The 21,817-nt window shown below is 39.3% G+C and overlaps 1 protein-coding gene across 1 annotated transcript in view; it reads left to right on the forward strand.

Annotated features, from left to right (window-relative positions):
- Positions 1-21,817, forward strand: part of ITGA2 (integrin, alpha 2 (CD49B, alpha 2 subunit of VLA-2 receptor)) — a 46,069-nt gene that overhangs the window by 5,876 nt on the left and 18,376 nt on the right. Inside the window, exons 2-14 of the mRNA XM_010020459.1 lie at positions 1,965-2,074; positions 3,182-3,273; positions 6,969-7,083; positions 7,454-7,581; positions 8,704-8,852; positions 9,869-10,019; positions 10,442-10,607; positions 11,751-11,824; positions 13,210-13,348; positions 15,447-15,592; positions 16,288-16,431; positions 18,537-18,740; positions 19,524-19,660. Of these exons, the coding sequence (XP_010018761.1) occupies positions 1,965-2,074; positions 3,182-3,273; positions 6,969-7,083; positions 7,454-7,581; positions 8,704-8,852; positions 9,869-10,019; positions 10,442-10,607; positions 11,751-11,824; positions 13,210-13,348; positions 15,447-15,592; positions 16,288-16,431; positions 18,537-18,740; positions 19,524-19,660 (1,755 nt within the window). The remainder of the gene's footprint in view (positions 1-1,964; positions 2,075-3,181; positions 3,274-6,968; positions 7,084-7,453; positions 7,582-8,703; positions 8,853-9,868; positions 10,020-10,441; positions 10,608-11,750; positions 11,825-13,209; positions 13,349-15,446; positions 15,593-16,287; positions 16,432-18,536; positions 18,741-19,523; positions 19,661-21,817) is intronic.

Raw genomic sequence — 21,817 nt, forward strand, 5'->3', positions numbered from 1 at the left:
TTCTGAACTCTGTGGATAGCGTTTGTCTTCAGACAGAGTGGTGCATGGGTATTTCCAAGATCTGTTACGGTCATTCTTTGAACAGTAGCTGTCCTCAGGCAGGGACTCCAAAATACATTTACCTTCTGGGAAAATTAGAAAAATGTACAGTGCAATTTTCAGCTTGACAGTTAACGAGGAAAAAATGTTTCAGGTATTACACACGCAGTGCTGCCGTCCTTTTTAAAACTGTTTTGTGTTTCCATGAAAACTGTTAGTCCTTCCTCTCTTCCATCAGCCCAGTTAGTGTTTTATAACAGTAATTAACTCTATAGTCCATAAAAAGGGGGAAGACTGTAAAGCATGTTTTCCTCCTGACAGTCACTAGTAACCAGATCCAGTCCTCTGTATCCCTGCAAGTGTTTGCTGGTTGCATCATCTATCAGCACATGACTGATAGATTAGTTTCTCATGAACTCTGGTTACTTGGTCCTCAGCTATGATGGTTCTGGTTTCTGCTGTGCAAAAAAGACTATATTCCTCAGAAAGCAGCAAGAATGTAAGACTTGCATTGAAGTCATAGAATCACAGAATGGCTTATCTAGTTCCAACCCCCTGCCACAGGCAGATACACCTTCCGCTAGAGCAGGTTGCTTAAAGCCCCTGTGTCCAACCTGGCCTTGAACACTGCCAGTGATGGGGCAGCCGCAGCTTCTCTGGGCAACCTGTGCCAGCACCTCAGCACCCTCATAGTAAAGAGTTTCTTCCTAATACCTAATCTTAATCTACCCTCTTCCAGTTTAAAACCATTCCCCCTTGTCCAGTCCCTACCTGTCCCTGTAAAAAGTACCTTTCCCGCTTTCTTGGCTTGTTATCTTTGGCTACTTACAAAATTTCGGAGTACAACAATTTTGTTTCTACCAACCTATTGACCAACTAGAAAAGATGGTTTTTGTGATACTCCATATTTTGTGCTGGGGTCCCATTGCTTGTCCTTTGACTGTCCCATAAATGAATTAAGTATAACCATAGACTGTTCTGTATGACAGCCATATTGCTGCTGGAGCAAAAACCCAGTCTCTGCTTTGTAATGAACTGTTCCTTTGTTTTTTTCATACACCTTGAGGTCATTTTCTTATGGTAATGTTTTTCCTTACCCTTATTTCACTGGTCATTAAATTGCATAATGAGTTGTCTTTGCCAGCCCTTTGTGGCCCTGTACTGTCTGTTGGTTTTACTCTCTCATAGACTTGTGCTGAAGAATAAGTATTCTTAAGCAGTATTCCCAGCTTTGTGAAGGCTTTCAGGTAAAATTGAAGTGGTCTTGAGGAGCAGATGTTAGAGCAAAAACCTTACGTCAGACAAAGAAAGGAGTCTGAGAAAGTGAATCACTTTGTATTGTAGGCACAAATTACCTAAGTCCTATCTTTCTGTTCAGGACTAAATGCTTCATGCAGCAGGCTGTTACCACCTGCAGTATTTTCTTTCTGACTCAGTGTTGTCAAGGTGTGGTAGTGTTCAAGCTCAGACATAAGCATTTGACTGTTGCTGAGCAGATCCTGTAGGAAATGCTTCTTATCAGTTAAAATAACAACTTGAAAGGAATAAGTTAACCATTAACTGACAAGGCAATTTTTTTTTGTCTCAATCCCCAATGTGTACATTTCAAAATTTGTATGCATCTGTATGTATTAATATCTCTGCTGTATTTCTTCTGACACTGTGATGTACTGTCACAGAAATAACAGTACATGTATTTGAGGCAGCCTAATCCCCAGAGGCTCCTACACCAAAGCTGTCCCTGCTGAATCCACTGTATTAACAATAAGTAAAGCTTCTGAGCAGCTCTGGAGAAGACTCTTGAGTGCCTTAGGTGCTATATCTGGTAAAAGCTTCTTTACCTGTTACCTACAGTGTGCTATGCAGTAGTGCTGCTGGACTTCTCCAGTGTCACTAAATTCCTAATGAAGTTCCTGTTACTTTAGGTTGTTGGTTGGTTCACCCTGGAGTGGCTATCCCTCTAACAGAACTGGAGATATCTATGCATGTCCTGTTGGTACGTCCAAAACCACATGTAAAAAACTGAATTTACAAGGTAAGTTGTAACAAGTAATGCCTTGCTCCAGTTGTTCAGTTTTTCCTTGGTTTTGTACCAGGCCTATCTATCTTATTAAAACTTTTCTTAACTATCTCACTATTTGTATGTGTGTGTGAGTGCTTCAAGGACTCAGTGCCAGCTGCAGGTGAGACGCATGTGTGTGTGTGAGCCAAAATTGGTGCTGGCTGTTGGAGTCAGGCTGAGCTATGGGTGTCCTGACCTGTGGTCTCAACACCAGATACTGCAGCAACTGGGATCCTTAACCTCAAGCTATGGGCTGGGAACAGTGTGTGTCCCAAAACCAACTGATGGCAAGGGGACCAGGGCTCTGTGCCATGGAGGGCCCCATGCTGACAGCTGGAGCAGAACCACAGGACACAACCCAGGGGACTAGTGAGGGTGCTGGGGCAGCAAGTGTCTGCATCTTCACCAAACCTGGCATCTGTGCGTATGTGCACTAGCAAACTGCTCAGCTGGACCACCCAGCTGAGGGGGACCTCAGGTCCAGGTATCAGTCCATGCTGGGATGCCCGGGGTGACTTGTCAATGTTGAGTGTACGAGGGACGAGTGTGTGAGTGGCTTTTTCTGCCTCTGTGTGTTTGCAAACTAAGTATAAAATGCGATTCACTTTTGGATACAGTGAAAATACAGGGCAGCGGTGTGTGCTGAGATGCTTGCTTCATGTTTATTTGTGGTGCAGATCATTTCTGTCCTCTACAACTCCTTCCATGTTTTTGTCTAAAGCCTGATAGTAGATGAGAGGAGTCTGGTGTCCTGAGGAATGTAACAGTAGCTGCTCAGCTGCAACAACTCAGCCAGCCAAAAATACACAAAAATATGTTTCTTTCTCCCTGTTGCCCTTAGCTCTTTCAAGCGCAGGTCCTCTAAATGGACATACTGAATTAATGTCTGTAGTTAATGGTTAGCAAGTTTTTGACAAAGATTAGCTTTTGTTTCTTTTGTCTGAGAATTGTAGGCAGCCATTTGGAAAAATTAATCTTAGATCCTGAGAAATCAAGATTTCGAAAATGAATTCTAACCTGCTAAGTTGCTTCTATATCTTATTTACTATTCTGTCATTATTTAATCTTTTTTTCCTTCAGCTCTAATAAATATTCCAAACGTGACTGAGATAAAGGAAGTCATGAACCTTGGCTTGACTCTGATACAGAACTCAAAGACAGGAGGATTTTTGGTATGTATCAAGGACATACTCAATACACATAGAAATTCCTGAGGACAATGAAGAAACCAGAATTCTCCACATTTTTTTTTTTTTAATAAGTCCAAGCCGAATGTATTTTATTATGCAGCATAGATTAGTACATATTTTGCATATTTTAAAATACTCCATCCTACTGTCATTACCTGTTCAAAAGTCAGGAAAATTATAGAATCTTGCTATCATTTATATAAGCATCCTGTGGAAGGGCACATAATTAAAGATTCTGTGATGAGTCAGACAACATAGGCAATATTTCCACCATGGACATCTCTAAGGCAATCTTGTATAGTTCTGGTTACGCTTTCAAAAGACAGCATGGAATCTGCCTCCCTCCGCATGCCCTTGCACAGAGACTGTTACCCTGAGATGTTAGCATTTCTAGTTCCGTGGATCTGCAGTATGTTTCATTTGGTTGGTGAGCTGGAGGATATACACAAAATATGTGTATGTTTTTCAAACAACTCTCCTTGTGGCTAGTAAAACAGATTGCATAACTGAAACAAGTTGGTGCCTGCTTAATAGGCTTTTTTACAGTGTTAACCGCATGAAAACTGTTGCAGTGTATGTGTATTCCAGTTTGATACATCGTTGTAGGCATGTGCAGTAATTCAGTGAAACAATAAACTACAGACAAAAGAGCTTTGAGGTTCACTTTAACCTTTGTATTTTTGTGTTGCATCTTCCTAGTAATTACAAAAGTATTCAAATGTTTATTATCTTCATTACCACCTACCCCAGTTCACTGAAATACTTAAAAGTAAGTCTAATTCCAACCTTTCCAGCAGCATTCTTGGAGTTAGTAAAGTTAACCAGAACTTCAAAATACAGCAACAGTTTTCTTCTTGATGTTGTTTTGAGAAGACACTGATTAAAAAAAATCTTACTCTGACTCTTGGATATTACCTTTAGTTGCTGTTAGTATCGTCCCATGCATACCCACTTTCAACCAGTATCAGTAATTGCTGTGGTTTTAAATCACATGTCATGCAGGAAAACTTGTGTTTTCTAATAATTCTTGAACTTCTCTTACTTAAAAAGAATTTCCTGATTATTGATTGATTCTCCTTAAATTTCATAAAGTAACAAAAAAACCACTGAATGCTAAGAGATGAACAGTTAGATATGTCTTTGGCAACAGGAGTTCTTTTTGACATAAGGAGAACTGGGTACTAGAGACAGGTGCTTATTTGTGACTCAGCCTCAGCAAACATCGAAAGCCCCAGGACTTGTTGTCTAATTCTTGCCACAACTAAGAGGAGACCATCTGATTGTAATTGCAAGCTGCCGTCAGCCACGCCTTCTCTCTGAGACACTGTCTCTGGCAGCTGGCCTCTGTGATGGGCTCTTTGGTTTATGCTCAGGGCTTCCTCCTCGAGTTTATGGTGCTCCTTCCTCCTGTGGCTTCTCCTCAGCCTCCATCTCAGCTTGCACCCTGCACTGCTTGGCTGGAGCGTGACCCAGCCTGGCATGTCTGTGCTATAGCTTGTGAGTCCTGCTGGTTCAGCTAATTTGATGCCATGTGATTGCTTCCCACAGGTATCCTAAGCACAAGGCAGCAATTTCCACATGCTCATTACATTCTTCTGAGGCGTGCTTAGTCCTGTTGGAAAGGTGCTTAAGAATTTCACTGATGGTTAGCAGCTTCTTTCCAGATTTCTGATCTGTGTTTCTGTCAAGTCTGTTTTTGGGGAAGTACTTCGCATATAGTTGAAAGGAACAGCTCCTATCTCCTACATGTAAAACCTCCTTTCTGTATTTAACACCCCACAATCATTCTCAATTGTCCTTTGCTTTGCTAAACAAACACATTTTTGTTGTATTCCACGAGTGTTTCCACGACACTATGTAGTGTATTTTGAATTTCCCTGTCTCGACTGCAGGTGTTTCTTGTCACGTGTCTTTAGGCCATATTTGATTTGCATGCTGGCTGCAAGCTTATGGTCACCCTGTGATCAACCAGTACCTGATCAGTCTGCTGTTCACTTTTCCACTTAGTGAGCACCTAGTTTATGTCTGCATTTCTTAACATTAGTCCTTAAGGACAAGGCTATGCTGCTTTCTAGTGTTCCACTTTTCAACTTCATCTGTTCTTCATATGTGATCTCCCAGTTTTCCCCTGCATTAATGTTGCATCTTAAGTTTCTAACTATAACGACACTAGAACATTAGAACTTTTCGTTATTTTTTTAAGCAAAGATGAGCAAAGCTTATTAGAACATTTTAGAACATTTCTACTTTTTCTTAAAGATTAACATCACCATTCTGAGTTACTAGGAAACTAGAAAATAGGCAAATGAGATTAATCTTCAGAGAACTTCAAATTGAAAAACAGCTTTAATTTAAAAACTAGTAGCACTGTTCCAGCTTCACAGTTACCAATATAGATGTTTTGTGTTACCAGTATAGATATTTTGTGCATCTCACCTCTGTAAATATCCATCTTTTCCAGTAAAACTAATCATGCTCCATGTAGCCACTAAAAAGAGCACTTACCTCGAGATCAGATTATGTAGATGTATTTCCTTTCTCTTTTCTAGAAAATCTGCCATCTTGTCAAATATATTAAGATAGTTTGGTGTGGTCTGCCACTGGTAAACCAATATGTGATTTTCCATTTACTTCTGCCTTTAATTATCTTTTCTTTTCCAGTGTTCTTAAGAAAAGGGTAATAGTGCCATTCACTCTCTCTTCTCTTCCTGAATAGAGATGGTGCATTTTCTGTTTTCCAGACTTTCCCAACTAGGTAGGGCAGTCAGAAACTACACATAATGAAGTTTCCTTCAGAACTGCTGGACAGAGGTTATGTAGAGGCTCTGGTTTTTTATTCAGTTTGTGACATGATTTTTATTCAAAAAGAAAATCCCTCCCGGCCTCCCAAATATCCTCATTACAAAATACTGTCTCAGCGTCCATCTTTGATACACAGGAACTTTTGTACCTATCCTTGTGATATCAGAGGCCTGGCTCTCGTGCAGCCAGCTCGTTAACTGAACTGAAAACGTTTCTTTTTACAAAGATTATTTTCAGAAAAGAAGCAAAATTAGTTTCCCTGAAAGACAGTGAAACACGTACCTGAGGGCTAAATAGGACAGTGCATAACATGAGTTTAACATAACTATTTTCACAAAGTGAATTTCCCTTGGGAACAAGGCTTCTCAAAGTAAGAACTGTGTGCGCACTGGTCTCTAAACCGTTCGGTCTGGTCACACTGTTGGTGGTAATCGGATTTACCGCAAGAACAACTCTCCTGTCTTCGCAGCGTCCTGCATGCTCATGGCTCTGATGCCATCTCCTGGTTAGTAGAAGTACTTCTCTGCAAATGTGCGAATACCAGCTCAAGATTTAAACCAACAGTTTGTAGAGCAGGTGGCTTAAAGCAGCTCAGATTGCTTGCAGACCAAGTCACACTCCCAGATGTTATAGCTGTGCATAGTCTGAAGGGGCCAGCTTGCAGAAGGAGGCACTAGGATGATCATGAATAGAAAACACTCTCAGTGAGAAAGCCCGTTAGAGGTATTACACTGTGATTGCAAGGGATTTGGCTTGATAACCCAAGAGGGCTCCTCTGATCCTATATGTCTGTAGTTCTGTTTATTGTGCTTTTGTGTATGGATAAAGACAAATATTTGTCATTTTTATAGTTTCTTTTTGTTGTTATTTTTAAGACTTGTGGTCCGCTGTGGGCACAGCAGTGTGGAAGCCAATACTATGCAACAGGAGTCTGTTCTGAAATCAGTCCAAGTTTCCAGCTCCTAAGAAGCTTTACTCCTGCTATTCAAAGTAAGACAACGTGCAAACCAGATTCTGTTAAAGAAACATGTCAGGTGAAATCAAGATATGTTGTGTCAGGGACTACTAATTTGGGATTTTTAAAAAAAATGTATAGGCAAAAACCAAAGTCCTGTGATTCACACATAAGGACTTAAAAATTGTGACCCAATGCTGGTATAAATATGGACTCAGTCCTTTGAATTAAGAGGCACAGCACCAGTGCAGGCTCGGAATTTGCGTATGCTTCTATTGAGTCCTTGTTCTGGCGAAAACTGAAGTGTTGCCTGTGTGAGACCTAAATGTGCACCTCTGGATTTAGCCAAAGAATTATGTTGAAACTGAAAGTGCATTTAATGTCCGCTTTTTATTTTTACTTTAGAGTGTTCCTCCCTTATAGACATTGTGGTGGTTTGTGATGAGTCAAACAGCATTTATCCCTGGGACGCAGTGCGGGCATTTTTGAAAAAATTTGTACAAGGCTTAGACATAGGCCTTAACAAGACCCAGGTAAGTCGCAGACCTCTTCGAGAGAGACCAACAATAAAAAGGAAATGGGTTTTGCTAGCAAATGTAAAGGAAACCAAGTGTACTACAGTACCTCCCGTAAAGCCACAGGTTATACTGTTGTCCTGTACCTTTCATTATTGTTTTTTATTTCACAGCTAGCCTGTTTTGAAAGGGATTAGAAATTCGATTCAAACATAAACCAGCCGAAATAAAAGTCTAGGTTATAGCTATAGGAGTCAGATCTCTTTTGTGCCTTAGGTGTAAAAGTAATTAAAATATAGCCTGTGGGCATGTGGTAAAGGTAGAATAGATTTTTTTGGGGTTTTTCATGTGAGTCTTACTTTCAACTGCTGCATCTTTAGAATAGTTTTTCCTGCTTGGTTACTCTCTGGTTTTTGTGTTCTTTTTTCCTTTTAATTTGATGATGGTAAGGAAAATTTTACTGCTGCTTTTTTTTTTTTTTTTTTTTAAACATTTTCTGTCTTTGCAGTTGTCCATTTTCCATAAACAGTTCTGGGAACAAAGACTGGGGCACTGGAAATCTCTCTCCCAAAGGCTGCCTTCTTCCTTGGGCTAGTTTGGAAGTGAGGTGCTTAAAAGCTAGGCTTCCTGCTCAGTCCTTTCTGAACTTCACCTTTAGCATCATCTCTTTTTTTCTTTCATACTAAATGTACTCAGCATATGTCTTTAGCTTCACCTGTATTAAAAATAAATAGGGTTTGAAGTGCTGTCAAGTAACTAACCTTTAGGATTTTCTTAGAAGAGATCAGATTGAGGTGCTGTCAGCTTGTAGAATTTTTGCTATTTTCTCATTTTTCCCAGAGCTCTTCATTCTATTGCTATCCATTAGCTCTTCCAGAAGTAACCAAGCAAACATTTAATGCCTACTATTTCAGATCGTTTGCATTAACATAATGTAGTCCATAATAAATGACATAAGGTGCAAGAGCATTATAGCTTTCTTTGCTTTCCAAACCTGTTAATGTTAATTGGTTTTATATGTATTGGAAGAAAATTATAACCCCATGTGCCTTTGCAGATCTTTTACTCCAAAGCGATAAGTGTCATGATTATATGTGAATGTAATGTGAGGTGACCTAACATAATTTATTTCTTGCATAGGTGGGTTTAATTCAGTATGCTAATAATCCCCGTGTAGTGTTCAACTTGAGTACATATCAAACAAAGGATCAGGTTGTTAAAGCAATGGCGAGAACGTATCAGAAGGGAGGAGATCTCACTAATACTTTCAAAGCCATTGACAATGCAAGGTAAAATACATTGATGATTACTGTGCAACTGTTGTAACTTATCTTACAGACAATGAGCACATGCTGAATTTCATTCCTACTGGGAGTGCATATGCTTGGAGCCTCTCAGGAGGCTCTCAGCACCAGGCAGAATCACTCAGGTATATTTAGAGTGCCCCATGTGAACACTACAAGGATATATAAACTAAATTTGCCGAAAACCATTGGGTTAGACCCTACACTAAAGTATTTCTGGTACTCAACAGAATTGTTTGAGCTGTCATAGATGTGTAAACATGACAGTTCAATGAACACCATGGGCAAGCTTTTAGGAAAGATACAAGACCACTGAAAGAAAGAAAAGTTTATCCAGGGATTCAGTGGGACCAGTAAGATTGGTGTTTGCAGAGAAAATAAGATCTCTTGTCTGCTGTCAGTTTGTCATTGCAGCACCAGCAGCATGCAAAATGTGCTATGACTGAATGCATATACAAACCAGGTCTGTTTCTCAGAAGGAAGATGTTGTTTTGCAGGACAGGACTCTAGGCCAAAATATATAATGAATCAAATGGCCTTGAAAATTTTGTTTAGGAACATACTCAGCCTTAGGGGAGTCAGTATTTGCAGTAGTATTGAGGAACCTTTTATTAGTACTCTTCTACTTCATTTTGAATTTGGTGGACCCAATTCCTGACTACTCTGGTGTTATAAAACATTAATAGTTCTGACAAAAAACCCACCCTTTTTTATTTAGAAGCAGTTGTACAAAAAAAGTATTGTTTTCCCTGGTGTGTACATTTCTATCAGAAATAACACCCAGTCCTGGCTGGATTTTTCTTTACTTCCTTGATTACATTTCTGATGGCTCTTTGGGCTGTGCTTTCAGAAGAAGCTATTAGGAGCATAACTGAAAATTCTTACTGCAGATAGTTAATTTACAAATTAAAAAGTCAGTGATGGACATATTCATTACAGTATATATACTGAATTGTATCCATTATAAATGGACATGTGATAAATCCAATATTTTATAACAGACAGCATGCCTTCTCACCTGAATCAGGAGGACGCCCAACAGCCACAAAAGTAATGGTTGTTGTGACAGATGGTGAATCCCATGATGGCTCCAACTTGAAAACAGTGATAGGTAAATGCAATGAAGACAACATAACCAGATTTGGCATTGCTGTAAGTAATACTATAATTATGTATATTATTGCAATTTTTGAAAGATCATTTTGTTGTATATGTATGAAAGTACACGTTCTATATTGAAGCTCTATATAATGCATGCATTATTGTGCTGGTGAGACTGAAGCTAAGGCAACATTAATCTGCATGAACTAGCAAAATATTGGTTGTCTTTAAGTGGTGAAAAAGAAAAAAAAAAGGGGGAAAAAAAAAGAAGATGACTATTATCTGAGCAACCTCATTGGTTTTCTCCTTTGCCTTGGTTTATGTATTTTTCCTGTCTGAATGGTCCCTTGTATAGGAATACAGTCTGATAAGTAGTTCGGTAATACGAATGAAGGTAATTGAATTGAGTTGAATTGCATGGAGTAACACCATGATTTCCTTCACTCTTCTGTCTGTGTTCTTTTTTACCCCAGGTTTTGGGATACTTAATCAGGCATGAACTTGATACTAAAAACTTAATTAAAGAAATCAAAGGAATTGCTAGTTATCCAACAGACAAGTATTTCTTCAATGTGTCTTCTGAGGCTGCACTACTGGAAGAAGCAGGAACACTTGGAGAGCGCATTTTTAGTATAGAAGGTAAAATACTCAATGTCTCTGAAAAACTAGATCAGATTTTCCCAACTGATGAGCTGAAGATTTTATTTAGCTTCACCTTAGTATAGTACTGTGAAAACAAGGGTCAGTTGGAACTGTAGGCTGATCCCTGCTCCCCAGGAACTGAGCTTCAAGTTAGTTTCTGCAGTTTGTGGGAAATACTCCTCAGTTGCTGAAAACTTCAGTCAAGTCATGGGCTTCAGGCATCTATTGGGAGCTTGTCCATATGTGTCCAAATGTATTTGGAGTTATTACCACTGGAGGAATAAAGGTAATTTTATGCTTGTCAGGTTGATCTGTGTGAATTAAAGCAAGTGTACATTTAAAACACAAATCAGAAGACTAGGTGTACTGTTTGGAGAAATGTGCTGTAGAAGTGACTCAGAGGCACTTTGTTGCCCCTAAACCCGACTTTTTTAGTGTCAAATTTAGACCTTCCTTGAGAGACTTGTGACTTGCTCTCAGTCTTCCCTGAGGAGCTTCTCCTGGCTGTGACCTTCCTGTGCTCAGGATGAAATCTTTTCTTCTTTCACCTCTCTCCTTTACCAGGCTTATGCTGCAAATCAAGTCAAAGTGATTGGTTGAGCTCCTCCTCTTGGGTTTTGCTGCATAATTCCATTGAATTCCTGCTACTTGAGGCTCATCCATCTAGTTTAGGAAATATTCTTGGAAGTCACGGGACTTTTCAAGATAATTACAACAGTTTTTATAAGTTCTATATGAGAGTAAACATTCATATTCTGTTTGAAAATTATGAATATACAGTTACTAAAGCTGCTACTTTCAGTTTATTATTAGTGCTTTGTAGGAAACAAAGAGATTATCTACAGTGACAAGACTGTGCAAGCTGATTCAAGGCATCTTTATCGTGGTCTGCCTTTTTTGGAAGTGACTCATAGTATTGGGGCTTCATCTTAGCAATTTGCCATTAAATCCTCTAAATATTCTACAGTTTATCGGCTCCCACATTTCCGTTGTTTGTAAACACTGGAAATGCTTTATCAAAATTGGTGGATTTGTTAAAAAATAATGTACAGTTCTATGTAGCTATACTCAGAGGCAGCAAGATTGGTTCCCTTGTCTGGTTCTATAGGGTTAATGATACATGAATATCTGTTTTACCAGGTACAGATCAAGGTGATACATTCCAAATGGAAATGTCACAGGTGGGCTTCAGTGCGTATTACTCACAGAAAAAGGTATGTGATTTTAATTATTTAATGATAAAATGAGATGTAATTATCTGGACATGAATATTTAGAAGTGCAACAAAGTAAGACACAAAAAACACATTGACCAATTTTTTTACAAGCAGAGGAATGTCAAATTATCCTCTTTTTGGTCTTCCTTTTACTGGAATACCACAAAAATCACTTCTAGAAGCTTGTGTATATCTCTAAAATGAAAAAATATACATTAATATGTCAACTTGAGTAAGTTTCTTTTATGTAATGATTTTGAAAGGTGTTAATCCAATGATTTCAGTGATTTCTGAGTTCATGTAGCGTGAAAAATTCAATTTCCCCAAGTTAATATTTTGCAGTTGAGTAACTCAGAGAAATTGAAACCATGTTTTAAAGCTGGTATGCTTCTAGGCAGTCACCAAAACATAGATAAATCGAGTCTGAAAAGAATTTACCTAATATTTATAAAGTTAATTATAGTTTTTTAAAGACTATTTCAGTTAGAATAGTAAAGCAGATATATTTTTCATGCTATTGAATTTTAAGATTATCTTGATCAAATAGGTCCTTTTTGTAAATTCCAGTGAGGTTCAAGTAGCTTTCAACTGAAAATACAGGAAGGTTGTTTCTTTCTTGTATCTCTTTATTTGCACAAATTGAAGTTTTAATTTACCAAGCATTTGATGCTAGTCAATGGCAAAAATTAAGATTTGGGAGTTTCTTCAGGAAAACTATATATCCTATTTTTATTGCAGTTTGCTGTAACAGCCTCTCAGTTCAGTGAAGAATCCTAATAATGTAGATAATCTAAATTATGTATCTTTTCCATGTATAAGTCTAAGTATTTCTGTATTAAGTATTCTAAATAAGAAGCCATATTAATTTGGATTTTATCTTTAACCATTCCCTCAAGGACATCTCCTTACTTAAGGAATTAAATTTTGTATCTTTGCCCATCGGCTTTTGTGTCCTGTCATTGGCACTTTTGTTGGCAAAAAGGGGGCGTGAGCTTTTTCTTACAGTTTTGGTTTTGTGTTCTCAGTCTTCTGAGGAACATGAGTGTATAAAAGCATAGGTTTGGCAAGACCAGCAGCAAGGTGGACGTGCTTGGGAAATTATCAGTGTTTAAATAAACCCATTTCATCTTCAGTTGCAGTGCCATGGGAGCTAAAGCAGTCACTTACCTTCTTGCAGTAGAGGGGTAATAATTCCTCTTAACAGGGCAGTAAAGTCGTGCATGTAAATTGTAACTGTAAGCAGCTCCAGTAACCTGCTTGCGTTAGACAGTACATCACCGCCTTAAACACAGCGATGTAGGAAATTATGTATAATAACTGAAGCTTTGCTAAAACTTTTTCAAAAATAGGTAGTTTTAGAATGCAGATTTTTATTTTTTAAAGGATGTTCTGCTGCTGGGTGCTGTTGGGGCCTATGACTGGAGTGGAACAGTAGTTCAGGAGTCTTCAGAGATGGTCACCACCTTTCCAAGCCATGTGTTTGAAAAGATCCTACAGGACAGAAATCATAGTTCTTACCTAGGTAAGGGGCTGAAATACAAACCTGGACGTGTATCAATCCTTCGTTAAGATACTAAATAACTTAGCACTTAACTCCAGCCAGATTCCTGTTAAGAACTGATTTGAGAATATGAAAAGAATTTTGCATCCAAAAAGGTTTTATTTACTGGTCAACAGTCTGCTGAATTAAATCTTTATTGTGTTTTTTAAATTCTACTCATATCAATGTGGTAAGGTGAAAAAAATAACAGGCTTTATCACAGATATGTAAAAAGTCATGGGTTTTGAAAAGGCTGCTTAGCATATTGTACTGATCAATGTGGGTTCCTTCAGTTTTAATATTTGTATATACCTACCCAATTACATGTGGATGAGAATTGACTTGCTGTTGTTTCATCTGTTCTCACCCTTTTCTTAGCCTTATCCAATTCAGTTTATAGTTTCAGGAGTATTGCTGCAGATTAACAGAGGTCTTATTTACAAGGCCCGTGTATTTTCTGACGTGTTTTTGTGACCCAACGAGGCCAGCAGTTTGTCTTCTCAGATCATTGAAATGTCTTCTGCAAACCTGCAGTGTGCCTGCTCTAGTGATTCATACCTGAATAATGCTACTACGTTAAGCACATATGACTAACTTATCCTTAAAGTTATTTAGTGAGATTTTTTTTTTGCAAATAACATGCTGTTTTCCCTGTGGCTTAGCATTACTTGCATCCAGCACAATGAATAAATCTCAGTGTAACCTGATGAGCAGTTGCTCTTCTGCCTGTGATCTCTTCAGAATTTCTATTCCTTCCTTTTCTAGAATAATTTTTAAAAGATGAGGTCATTTCCTTTCAGCACTTCTCCACAAGGCACTTTTAGAATACTGGCCTTAATCTTTTTGGAGCAAACAATGCTGTTGTCTTTTCTGTCTCTTCATTTTCCTTCCTCTTCCTTTTAACCCCTACCAAGAGCTCTCCATACCAGGTCTCTCTCACGAGCTTGGGGGAGCCCATTCTAAATCATAGAATCTTTGATCTGAGTTGGAAGGGATCTTGAGATCATCTAGTTCCAACCCCTCTGCCATGGGCAGGGACACCTTCCACTAGGGAGTTAGCATATCACAGCTTTCTTGATTAGCCTCTGTTCTGCACTGAAGCCTCTCACTTGAAATGGCTGTATGCTATATTAATTAGGAACACATGGCCTTAACTTTCAGAATAAAATCTTGGCCTATTATTGCTTGTTGAACTTCAAGTCTCCAGTGGTGTTCTCTCCCTAGAAAAACAGTGTCTGAACACACACCTGAATTAGACTGGTATATGTGAAGATGAAAGCATAATCCTTTTAGACTGCTCCTCACATTGGCCAGTAGCTTGCTAAAGACCTGCATATTCTGCCCAATTACTGGGATTTTTTTATTCAGTTTAACTATAGTCTTTATAAACGATGATTTTGTTTTCTTCTGTTAAAATAAATTTGCTGTAATTAAACCACAGAAATGTAAAATATGTACTAATGCTAGATTTATAGTGATAATACATATTTAAAATATTTGCAGGTATTAAAAGAAGTTTCCTGAAAGCAAATAATGTTAGAATAATGGGAATGAGGATTAAAATGTTCAAAGAAGTTCAATCAAACTAAGCCCTTCAGCTGACAAGTACTAATGTAGCCTGTTCTATTCAGCCAAAGCACTGGGCTGTGGTTTGGTGAGCTGTGGGAAAATGCACTGCAAGCTTTGCAGAAGCTAGGTGTTCCTCCCTGCTTTGAAGGCTGGCCTGAATGTTCATCTCATATTTCTCTTTTTTCTTCATTGGAAGGGTATTCTTTGCACTCTTTTTCCTGTCTCCTTCACAAGTGTGACATTTTTGTGGTCTATGTTTTACTGCATAGGCTAAGCTATTGTCCATGCTATTCTGCAAACCTGTTTCAACTTGATCTGTGTGTCATTGTTCTCTCCAGAAGACTATTGCAAATTTTATGCATATGTGACAGCTTAACTTCTTGTCTGGAAGAAGCATTCTCTTTGACTAACATACCAGATTGACTCATCCTCTGCGCCTTTATGGATAACCAACTGACAACTTGTAGTTAATGGTCTCTCACACATGTTAAATGTTGGCTTCTTTCCCCAGGTTATTCTGTTGCTGTTCTCTCAACTCAGAGCTCTGTCTATTTTGTTGCTGGCGCTCCAAGATCCAACTACACTGGCAGAGTAGTGATTTATGATGTTGACAGTGATGGTAATATCGCAATTGTGCAGTCCCAGAGAGGCGAGCAGGCAAGTGTATTTTGGTCCTGAATGCAGATTTTGGCAGGCATCTGTTTTTATTGACACAGCAGTAAACTGCAGTTTGTTTTGAAAATTCCTCTTTCTTGCAATGCATTTAGAATCCACTTGAACTTTTCTCTGCTTCTAGACTATTTCAGTGAAGCTAACTGTAATTCTTAAACATTATTTTAGGAAGTCATCCAATTAGTGGTAAAAGATAATATACAAAGCTACTTAATGTCTTATCTGTCAACACTTCTAATTGGGAGAAATTCAATGAGCTCCACTCGGCCCAAGAAATTGTGAAGTAGATGACATCAAATGAGAGATTTAGAAACTCATTCTCTTTATCTCCATTTGGAAAATAGCAGTGATTTTAGATTATTTTGGTTTTGTCTGTTTGTAAGACAACCAGAAATCGGGTATTTTCCTGTGCACAGTTTAATATAAAAAAAAATATACTTCCCATAGCTTATTCTCTGTGTGCATTCTTATCGCTGAGTGGTAAAGACATAGCAGCAGCTACTGGGCAGAAACCGTGGACATGGTAAGGATATGGTTCTTCAAACACTGAAGTATGTTATATAGTAACTTCATTCCAATGGGCAGTTTCATTCATTATTATTGGACTATTTCTGAGTGTAAGTTTTCTGAGTCAGGTGTTAAACATTATGCTTTTCAAAATCTCTGACTACTGATTTCAGATTGGCTCCTACTTTGGCAGTGTGGTGTGTTCAGTGGATGTTAACAGGGATTCTGTGACAGATGTGTTGCTCGTGGGTGCACCAATGTTTATGAATGACCTGAAGAAAGAGGAAGGGAGAGTATACATGTTTTCCATCACAAAGGTAAAAATGGCACTGTAGCAAAGCTGGCATAAGCATCTTGCCTCTTAATCCATGATAAGTGCTGATAGTTTCATTTGCAGCTGGAGGGATTTACTGGTTTTCCCTGGACTACAGTTTTATCAAGGAAAAGCAGTCCAAATTGCATTAGCACTTAGTGGCAGTATCTGTTCTGTTAAATCAGAGCATGATTGGAAGAGTGAACCTTGGCCCCACAGTCATGTGGTGCAGAAGGCTTGCTCAAGCTGGCATGGCTTAGGGCTAGCTTCTTTCAAAGCAGACTGACCACATGCATGCTAAAAAGCCTTTAGTCTTGGATCTCTTCAGGGCCTAAGTCACTATTTAGCATATCTTTTTCAAAGCACTAGAAATACTGTGAGTGGTAGCTTTCTAACAAGAAAGGAGCATGTGTTTTTCCCAGGCTGTGGCACAAGGGCAGGGGTAAATTGTGCCAAGCCTGCCTGGTTAGAGGACTGTGGATGGATCCCTTCCAGTGTGATCTTGCCTATTCTGCTTTTCAGGAGCAGCTGCAGACTTCCCTCAGAACTGCTTGTGCACGTAATCTGGGAACAAACCAGCTGGCACAGACCAAAATGGAGTCAATAAAGCAAGTTAGCAGCTGAGCACTACTAGTGACCAGGGGCCTGCTGTCCTAGGTGGCTTCCTGGTCCTGATTTTAGGTGCTGTGCTAGGCACTGTACACAAACATAACACAAGGTTGACCATTTCTCTGAAAAACTTAGCTCAAGCCTTTTGCTAATTAATCGTTTTGCATTTTATTTTGGCAGATCTGTACAACACCTAATAGTATTCCCCAAACAGTTCTAATAAATGTTCTTCTGCCAGCTTTCTGTATTGTTTGTAGACTTTCACAGTGGATGATTGCTATTACTCATGTTGTCTCCTTTGTTCACTGTTATTGTCTGATGCTTGACTGTGTTTTTTATTCAGACCTGTAGTAAGTGTTTTCAGAATATATGTACTAATAGTCCTAAAGCCTCTGGCACTTTTGAACATTATTTCAAGCAATCATTGGATGTCTGGATATGCAAATTAAATTAATACCTGTCATCCATTAGAGAAAACAGAACGTGGTCTTTTTAACTAGGTAGAACATAATCAAACATACAGAGGGGAAGGACCATCCTCTTCAGCAGCATCTCACAGTCAGAGCCACAGGAAACTCTATACCCTAAAGCAATTTCAGGGTAGATGGAGGTGCTGGAAGTGGCACTGCTAGCAGTAGATGTGGAATTTGACTGTAGAATTAGACACAAAATAGGGAAGAAAGCTGAAAGGATTTTTTTCCATGTTTTGAAAACTGAATAAATGGAAAGACTATCCTTACACCTTTTAGTCTTTGTCAAACATAAGGTTTAAGATTATTTAAAAGTATAATAAAAAAAATACTTATTTTTAAGGAACCTGGTTTTGTGCAACTTGTCCACATTGCGCAAATAATAATTTTCTAGTCATTTTTCATAAATAACTTGGCCTGTATTTCTAAAATTTTAAGCACAGTATGATAACTGAGGTTAAAGATGAGAGTGCTACTTGCCAGAGAGCTGAATTTAAGCTAGCGTAAATGTGATTATTTAACTATAAAGATCTCCAATCTTTCTTTCTCTATTTGTACTGGAGAGGTCAGGAGTTTAGCATTTGGACACATGTTTTTTGCATTAGTTTAGTTAGGAAATTCCATTTGTGTTTCAAAGAATTATGTCCAGTTACATAATTTCCATTCCCTCTGCATAAAAACTGGTAATCCAAAACTGGAAACTGTATTTTTCAATGTATTGTGAAACTTTCAGAACAGTCAGATGAGGACAGTGAGAGCATTTAAGCTTCATGCATATGGTTATATTTGCTGTTAGTTAGTGCTTTGCATAGCATGCTTTGATTTTGCTGTGTAATGCTTGCCAAGACTCTGGGACATAATGCAAACTGAATGGGCAATACAATGGGGAAGGAATTCAGGGTTGAGCAGTCCAGGGGGAATGTACTGGAAAACAGAAACAAGAAACAATGCACAAAGATACTGCTCCTTTGTCTAATCTGGTGCAATGATAGCAGTGTTTTTGCTGTTTCTTCTTTTTCCTTTTTTAAAGGGAATTTTGGATCAACAAGAACTCTTGGAAGGTCCACAGGGGTCAGAAAATGCTCGCTTTGGATCAGCAATCACAACACTTGCAGATATTGATTTGGATGGCTTTAATGATATTGTAATAGGAGCACCACTGGAAAACCAAAACTCTGGAGCAATTTACATTTACAATGGATTTCAAAAGACTATACGTACCAAATATTCTCAGGTAAATAACTTTGTTGCATAATGTTGTACTCTGTGCCTTTAGATCTGCTAGAGGCAAACAGAAGGATTTTCTATTAATTGGCTATTGTTTCATCCTCTTAAAGGACTAGTGTTACTTTCATGGTTTATTTCAAGTTTTGTGCCTCAGCACGTTCTGGTTGATGTTGTGGTGCTTATAACTGAAGCATATAGAGGAAAAGGACCTGCAAGCTGCTCCATCTGAGCCTCTTACCATTTTTGATGCCTGTGTATGAAGTAACCTAATTTCCAGTACAGTTTCAGACATCCATTATTCAGGCTTTTAGGGTTGATGTACAGCAATGGAGATTAAGTAAATCCCAGCTCTGTAAATTATAAATATGTAATATTAAATGAAAATACTTTCAAGGGTCTTTGCATATTCTATATACTGATATAATGGCAATTTTAATGTCACTTTCCATGCAGACTTTCCGGTTTCAGAAAGCATTTGTTAGAAGTCCTGTTAAGCTTCCTATTCCTTGAGTTGCTCAATGTAAGGTGAAAAAGCTTCCAGTAAGTATTAGCTGACATACAGCAGTCAGTTAGTTGATCTATTCCCAAGACAGAAAAATCTAGTCCATTGTCTGCTCCAACAGGGGAGGAAAAAGTGCTTAAAAGCATTGGAGAAAACATCCACGAAGCACTTTGTTTAAACAATGTGTTGTATATCCAGGGAGTATGAGTGAAAATCTATTGCTTAGGCTGCTATCTACAGACTTAAGCATGCTTGTGGCTAACTCAGTAACCAAACTTTCTTTTCCAGAAAATTTTGGGATCGGACTCTGCTTTTGGACAACGACTCCAATTCTTTGGAAGATCAGTAGATGGCCATAGAGACTTAGATGACAATGACATTACTGACTTATCAGTTGGTGCTGATGGAAATGTGATTCTGCTATGGTTGGTAAACTCTTTTAGAATGGAGGGCTTAATGATTCAGATGCAAGTTGAGTATTTAGTTAATTAAACCGCAAAACAAACAAAAAGCTCTTTCATTCCATGTGTTCAGAGCTAACACACTGCCTCATCACTGCTATCGTAGCTAGCCGAAAAACACCATTAGACTAAACCTCTTTTAATCATGTATCATCAAACCACTGAAAGGCAAGGCAGCATGTGGGGGAAGAGCTAGGGCATTCAGGGAAAGCCAGGTGGCAGGGACTGCCAGGAGTGTCCTGGGCCCAGATGAGGAGGGCCAGGAGACACCCCTACCTGCTGCTGCTGCTGTGCAGACACATTGTCCATAGGGAAGGGGCAGCAGCAGGGAATGGGGCTTGCTTTGTGCATCCATTTTGTGGGTAAGGAACTGGCCATATGGTCATACTCAAAGAGTTGTGGTCAATGGCTCAGTGTCCAACTGGAGACCAGTAATGAGTGGTGTCCCTCAGGAGTCAGTGTTGGGACCAATCGTGTTCAACATCTTTGTCAGGAACATGGACACTGGGATTGATACACCCTCAGCAAGTCCATCGATGACATTAAGGTGCGGGTGACACACCACAAAGGATGCCATCCAGAGGGACCTTAACAGGCCCAAGATGTGGGCCAGTGCCAACCTCGTGAAGTTCAGTAAGGCCAAGTGCAAGGTCCTGCACAAATACAGGCTGGTCAGAGAATGGATTGAGAGCAGTCCTGAGGAGAAGGACTTCGTGTTGGTTGATGAAAAGCTGAACATGAGCTGGCAATGTGCGCTCAGAGCCCAGAAAGCCAACCATATGTTGGGCTGTATCAAAAGGAACTTGCACAGCAGGTTGAAGGAGGTGATCCTGCCCCTCTACTCTGCTCTCGTGAGACCTGCCTGCAGTCCTGCATCCAGCTCTGGGGCCTCTGACACAAGAGGAACCTCGTGGACTAGGAGCAATGTGGACCTGTTGGAGTGAGTCAAGGGAGGGCCACAAAGATGACCAGAGAAGGCTGGAGTACGTCTCCTAGGAAGACCAGCTGAGGGAGTTGGGCTTTTTCAGGCTGGAGAAGAGAAGGCTCTGGGGATACCCTAAAGCAGCTTCCAGTGCCTAGAAGGGGGCCTACAAGGAATCTGGAGAGGGACTTCTTACAAGGACATACAGTGCCAGGACAAGGGGGAATGGCTTTAAACTGGGAGAGAATAGATTTACATTAGATATTAGGAAGAAATTATTTCCCGTGAGGGTGCTGAGGTGCTGGCACAGGGTGCCCAGAGAAGCTGCGGCTGCCCCATCCCTGGCAGTGTTCAAGGCCAGGGTGGACAGACCCTTGAGCAACCTGGTCTAGTGGAAGGTGTCTCTGCCCATGGCAGGAGGGGTGGGACTAGATGATCTTGAAGGTCCATTCCAATCCAAACCATGCTGTGATTCCCTGTAACAGCAGGTTGTACTTCAGTAGCCATAGTGGTTTTTATAGCTGAGCCTGAGATAGGTGATACCACTTTCCAAACAACCTGCATGACGTTTACTGGCTGGCAGGCTGATCTGGGGAAGAGAGTTATCCTGCAGGGTAAGGACAGAAAGCAGTGAAATAGTTGGCACTTATTTCTGGCAAGAAGCCCATCTTTTCTGGCATGTGGACCTTGCCAGAGCAATCTGAGTACTTTCACAAAATAATGACAGGCTTCACAGAACCCAAATCTCATGCCTCCCGAAGTACTGTGTATTTTCCACTACTTGCTTGAGGAGCTAAATTAAAATGTAGCCTGCTTTCGTATGTCACTTGTCTTTTCACCTGAGGCTCCCCACTGTAAGAAGGAAAACATCACTGAATTGCTACTTATTTCATAATGAAAGAAGATTATTAAATATGAATGGTCAGTTTGGACCTTTGACCCACAATAAGGTGCTGCTGGTGGGAATTTCATTAAATAAAATGATGCTCCTTGGAGTACCAGCTTTTTTCTTTAGATCTGATTAATGAAGATGCTCATTTTTCTTTCACTCTAGCATTTGGTCTGATTAATGCATTTTGCTTTTGATTAAAGTGTTTTTTACATGCAGGGTTCCTTTGAAACTGTTTTTCAAAATCTTGATTACTTACATGAAAAATAGTTTTTCTGAAACATAAGATTATTGATTAATATGAAGAATT

The sequence above is a fragment of the Nestor notabilis genome, unplaced genomic scaffold, assembly GCF_000696875.1.
Source record: "Nestor notabilis isolate BGI_N333 unplaced genomic scaffold, ASM69687v1 scaffold12868, whole genome shotgun sequence".
Classification (NCBI taxonomy): domain Eukaryota; kingdom Metazoa; phylum Chordata; class Aves; order Psittaciformes; family Psittacidae; genus Nestor; species Nestor notabilis.